At 54.9% G+C, this 6,000-nt stretch overlaps 1 protein-coding gene across 1 annotated transcript; it reads left to right on the top strand.

Annotated features, from left to right (window-relative positions):
• Positions 1-941: 941 nt before the first annotated feature.
• Positions 942-5,740, top strand: LOC131294087 (nuclear pore complex protein DDB_G0274915-like). Its single transcript, XM_058322134.1, has 3 exons — positions 942-958; positions 2,490-3,897; positions 3,959-5,740. The coding sequence occupies exons 1-3, from the start codon at positions 942-944 to the stop codon at positions 5,738-5,740; spliced, it is 3,207 nt and encodes a 1,068-aa protein (XP_058178117.1).
• Positions 5,741-6,000: the final 260 nt, after the last annotated feature.

Genomic DNA, 6,000 nt, shown 5'->3' on the forward strand with positions numbered 1-6,000 from the left:
GTAAACGTTACGGGCAGATGTGTGCATTGTTACCGACGCTGGCGTACCAAATCCATCGATGTTGCAAGGATAAACAGTGTCCGAAACTACCTTAGTTGGATGGCTGGATCGTTGCACCTTGCAGGAAAATCCATTTCACGTCCGAGATGGATAGCCGGGGGATGGTAACCAAATGAATGGATGAATAAATACCATTTACCCATTACCATAATTTCATTTTAATCAAATCATCTGATGCCCGTGGGTGTGTGTGGTTGCCTGTTCCGGAAGGAGTGATTTGTCTGCTTGCACCGTTTTCGGTGGATCATCTCATCCGCCCGCCGGAACAAAACTTTTCCATCCACATGCTATTTGCACTACAAAACTCTCGCCAGCAGCCAGCTGCTACTTTCCCTGTTTGCCTGTTTTGGGTGGCTTGCAGAAAGACAAACAAAAGGCCACGAACCCGAATGCCGGAAAACTTGTGCCCCGAAAGTTTAAAGGTAAATCAGTGTTGATTATGCAAAACCTCTGCCGCACGAGAGGCGAGCCGGTAGTGTCGACCCGGTTTATCATAATCACCCGAATCTGCCATTGATATTTGTTTGGGTCAGTGTTTCCCAACCAGCGGCCAACGTCGCTTAGTTGGTATATTTCGATTCAGTGGATTTTTTGTGAAGTTTGTAGTTTTGAGTCCTCAAAATAAATTTAAAATCACATGAACTCCAGCAAACTGTTACTGGTATTTTTATCGTCCGGAACAAGTCCAAAATCGCTATCAATGGCACGGCTTGCCTCCGATCCACCCATCCACACGCACAAACGGGGGCTAAATTATTGCCACGACTGTCAACAACAATCACTCCGGATTTATGCGTCCCACGGAAGATACACTGGTGAATGGGGATTATTTATTTAGGGAGACCCTAGCTCACAGACACTCACACACAACTTACACGAAAATGGCACACCAGACTCGGTACGGACGTTTTTGTTTTAGTTTTGCAAAAATTCATGTGCAGCCCAGCGGAGTTTATTTTATGTTGCTCGGGGAAACTTTCCCCATTACCATAAACGCCCGTGAAAATGCTCCTTTTCGTGAGAGAGGGCGGGAGGTAATCGCCCGGTCAGGATCTGGCTCTTGGGTGGGTGGATGGTGGAGCCTAGAGGGGGACGGTAGGCCACTGGCAGAATAATGTATGGTGTGCACCAATTTATCGGTTCCTGTCTAGTATTTCACTTTCCTTCCGCGCTCAGTTCCGCACCGTTGATCCGTCCGTCCGCTTGTTTCCCGCCGCTTGCGCTAATGTGCCCCTTAAGAACCCCTGGGTGGTCCCGCGGTTTACGGTGCCGCCATTACAGGGGGAGGTGAAGTTTCCTGCTCCGGCGAACCGTTTTGCCGACCGGAGTCGCGTGCTTCTTCGTGGCGCTTTGTATTTTCGATTCATTTATTCCTCCTTCGTCCATTCGCCGGAACCAGGGACGTGGTTTGCGAGGTTCGCGTGCCCGGTCAGGACTCGTCAGAGGTCGAGGCCCCCTCTCCAACCCGCCCGCAAAGCATGTAACAAAGCGAAGGAAAGCTTGAAATGACGGGCGACGACCGATCGAACGCCCGAAACGTTTATTAATAGAACTGTATATTTTCTTTACTTCTAACGTCAAACCGACCGGTCTTACACCGGGTTCACATGTCCGTGTCATTCCTTTTCGGGAACTTTTGTGTTGTGCCGTTTTTTTCTTTCGACCATCCGTTTTGTGTGCTTTGGTATTCCGGCTCAACCCCGGTTGAACACTTCACAAACGCAACCGAGCCAATCGACGTTTCAACTGTTAAAACAATTCCTCCCGGAACCGCCTGAAAACGTGCACATCATGCGAAAAAAGGGCCAACCATTTAGCACACACTAAACCCTCGCTGGCGGGATCGTTTTCGGCCGAAAATCAGAAACGGAAGGTACACGTACACAGAGCACCGAAATGTATCCCATCGCTGCTTTTACGGAACAAATCAATACTCCACCAAACCCACCAGAACCATACGCCATACTATCGGAGGAGGACGGCAAAGCGGTCGATCCTTAAAGCTCAAAGCAATATAAACAACCAAGTCAAAAAAAACAATACAAAAAGAGGAAAAACAATGGACCATCCAAGCACGCGTCGGTTTTTTGGACGGACCGAAGGAATGTTTCATTAGTTCTCACCCGAATGCACACGGGAGCGGTTTAGTGGTGCAGTGTCGAACGAGAGGACACGCTCAAGTTCTTGGTCGAACTTGGTAGGAGTGAAGGAAATCCGAAGCTGGCAACCGTTTGCTGATTTACGGCAGTTTCATTTCAGGTCGACCTTGCAAGAATAATTTTAGTAGTTGCTTGCTTCCTTCCGGAAACCGGACGACGGAAGGCTGTTTTGGAGTAGCGCTAAATGTAAACTCGTAGTAGCCTTTGGCACCACGGAGTGGTTGCATGTTAATCTAGATTAAATGTCGTAATCGTGCTGTTCTTTGTCAGAAGCAGTCACACCAGCACTTCCACTGCCGTTTTGATTAACCTATTTTTCTCTCTCGTCTCCCTCCACGACTCGCACGGTTCAATCTGTTGTATCCCGTGGTGGTTGAACCGAACCAATACAGACGCCAACCTGGACGGGCAGCCAAAGGAGCACCAGCATCAGCAGGCGGCCGGCAGTAAGCAGCAGCACTCGCCACAGGACGCCACACTAGTGCCGCTCGGCAGCGCCCACACCAACACCGCCAACTCCACCGACAGTCTGCTCGGGGACAGCCGCTCGGTGGCGCCCCCGAACGGGCAGAATGTCGTGTCACCGTCGGTGATGGCGCGGTTCCTGGAGGACGAGCTCAAGTCGAGTGACGCCCTGCTGCTCGGCACCCCGATCAAACACTGTGATACGTGCGTCTGCACGCGCAACGTGCCCGGCGGGGGAGACGGCGGGGCCGGCAGCAACGAGGGATCGCTCCTGCTGGCCGATCTGCTCGGCAGCGAGCAGAAGTACTACAGCGTCGCGACGCAGACGCTCATCAAGGGCGAGACGAACAACTCGCTCTGCCTGCGCTGCAACAGCAACCTCAACTCGCCGTCCCACAACAACAGTCCGTACATCATGAAGCTGATCAAATCGAGTGACAGCGTCATCTCGGAGACGAAGAGCAGTGTATCTGACTATCTCACCACGCCGGACAAGGTGTCCCCCACGGGCGGAGGCAACGCATCCGGGGGCAACGCCACGTCCAACGGGGAAACAAACAGTCTAGCCGAAACGGGTACCGATCCACTCGCTACGATGCTACTTCCGCCGACGAAAAAGGACGACCTGATGGTAAATCCCATCCTGGGGCACCATCGGCTTGCGACGCACGACCGCTCCAGCGCCAACGGTCCATCACCGGGTGATCATCCTCACGCGCCGCTGCTTCTCGGCAAGCCTACCAATCCGGCCACTCCGTACGCTTCCGCGAAGCTTCCATCGCACGTTGGTGTCAAAAAGCCAACGCCTCCGCCTCCACCAACGCCTCAATCGACCACCAAAACTATCCCAGGCTGCGGTTTAACGCAGTCACCGCCGGAGCGGGGTGGACCACCGCCTGCACCGCCTCAAACAGCGGCGACCCGCAACGAGTCTAAGTTTTCGCACGACTCACCCTCGTACATCATCAAGGACACGGACCAGATGAGCGGAAGCCACACGACGCCGAAGTCGACGTACGCGGGCCAAGGAACGATCAACCAGGTGGGCGCCAAGTACGGCACGGCGTCGGCAAGCGGAAGTGTCGGCAGTGGCCTTTACCACACCGTCGGCAGTACCAACAGCCTGTGGAGTCGCACGAGCAGCAAAGATCCGGAGAAGGACGGTGCGAAGATGTTCGAGATCTTCAACCGGAACCTCATCAAAACGATCAAGGTAGGCTGAGTACGTGCGTTTACTTTCGAGATCTTTCGTTAACAATAATTCTTACTTGTAGGCGGAAAACCCGAAGATGTCCGGACCGCGAATTTGCGCCCTTCGGATACAGAACGGTTCGAGCAACATCCTGCTGGACAATCTCATCGACGATGCGCTTGAGGGAGTGGACTCGAAGCCACCGACGCCGGTGATGTACACGCGCCGAGCCAAGTTCCTCGACGAGGAGTTGCTGCTGGACGACGATCCATCGATCGGACTGAACGGTGCTATCAAAACTACTAACCTGCCGACGGCGGCCTCTTCTAGTGGCGAATCGGGTGTGCTGGGAAAGCTGGTGGAGACGCCCTCCAAGCAGGGTGGAGTGGGTGATGTGACAGCAGCGACCGTAGGAGGTTCTGGAACTGGAGTTGGCGATACTGCGGAAGGTCATGGGCACCTGATCGACGGCAGTAAGGCTGGTCGTGTGGACGATGCCGCTGGCGGCGATGGTGGCGCTGGGAAGCAGGTGTGCAATATGAGTACCACCACGAGCCCACACTCGTCCGATCGGTTGTGTACGATCGGGGAGGAGGTGAGCAATCTGCTGATCAACACCAAGCTGGGCCCAACGCGGCTCGACCCCAAGCCGCCAAGGCTCGACATAAGCGTGAATAAACTGGATGGGCTGGACGTCACGTCGAAGAAGTCCTGCACCCAATCGAGCTCCATCTCGAGCGAGATCGACATTCAGGAGAGTGCGATCCTGCGTCGCCAACAGTTGTCCCGCGTGGCCGAGTGGGTGCAGAACAACTCCAAGCTAGGCAACTCGGAGAACCTTAGCCACACGGAGTCGGACCACGAACCGGCAGCTAGTCGAGCGGCGTTGCTTACCGACACGTTGAACAACAATCCCCCGGCGACCGTGAAGACTTCCTCCGCCCGTACATCCGTCCTTGCGCACGCGGACCAGAGCAAACCTCTTCCAACGGCGATGGCTGGCGATATCCGGATGGGTCGGATCAACTCCACGCAGCCGCTTGGATCGTACATTGGAGGGGAAACATTCGCCCGATGCAACATTCAGACTGGTCCACACAATAATAACAACAACAACAACAATAATAATAATAGTCCACACCATAACCCTCCCAATTCGACGTTTGCTCAACTGAATGGCGCTGTGAAGGTCGGAGGCGCCAAGCATGGATATAATAACGCCCTGCATAGCAGCATGTCTAGCGGTGGGTTCCAGCATCGCAGTGCCACCGCCGGTCTGATGCTGGACTATAATAGCAACGCCACCGGCACAACGACGGCAGGTACCGCCTCCAGCAGTACGGGCGTTCCCTTCCAGTGTCCACCGGCTTCCAGTGCGTCCGGGGCGATCCGGAAGGGTAGCTACAGCACATCGGGCCCGCAGCTCCGGGACGGTGCGCACACCGAGTGCCTCGTGGAGTCGGTTGGCGGTCCTCAGCCACCTCCACCATCTGCCGGGGACGCCGCCAACGCCGCTGATGACGACGACGACGACAGCAACAGCATCGATCTGGCCCAGATGGAGTACAACGTGAAGCAGTTCCTGCTGAAGCAGAACGAATGGTCCACGGTGCACACGCGGCGACCGTCGCTCATTTCTTCGTCCGCTTCCAGTGTCAAGGGTCGCGACGAACCGCTGAGGCCGGCCCCATCGACGAAGGGCCTATTTCCGGGCACTGCCGTCGCTCAGACACCCCACGGCACCTATCCCAGTATGACGCCGACGGGCGGGGGGCTGGGGACCGTCGGTGGTGGCAACTACCACACCCGAACCGGTAGCAACAAGTACCCCATCAATCCCCATCGGACGGAGACGAACCTGTAAGCCGGCGGGCAGGACAGGCCGGATGCATATACCGAACGTTGCTTACTGATATATTGTTGATCGCGTAGACGCTAAGTATCTAACTCAATACACCCAGGAGGGCATTAACACCACGGAGGGCTATATACCGTATCCAGCATAGTAGGAACTCCGGGCTATCCAGCAGCTCCCTAGTCGTTTAGGATCATAGTGTAAGCGGCGTACAAACCCGTGTCTGTACGCGAGTGTGTGTGTGTGTTTACATCCCACACCTGGGTGGA

This window comes from Anopheles ziemanni, chromosome 2 (assembly GCF_943734765.1).
Source record: "Anopheles ziemanni chromosome 2, idAnoZiCoDA_A2_x.2, whole genome shotgun sequence".
NCBI lineage: Eukaryota > Metazoa > Arthropoda > Insecta > Diptera > Culicidae > Anopheles > Anopheles ziemanni.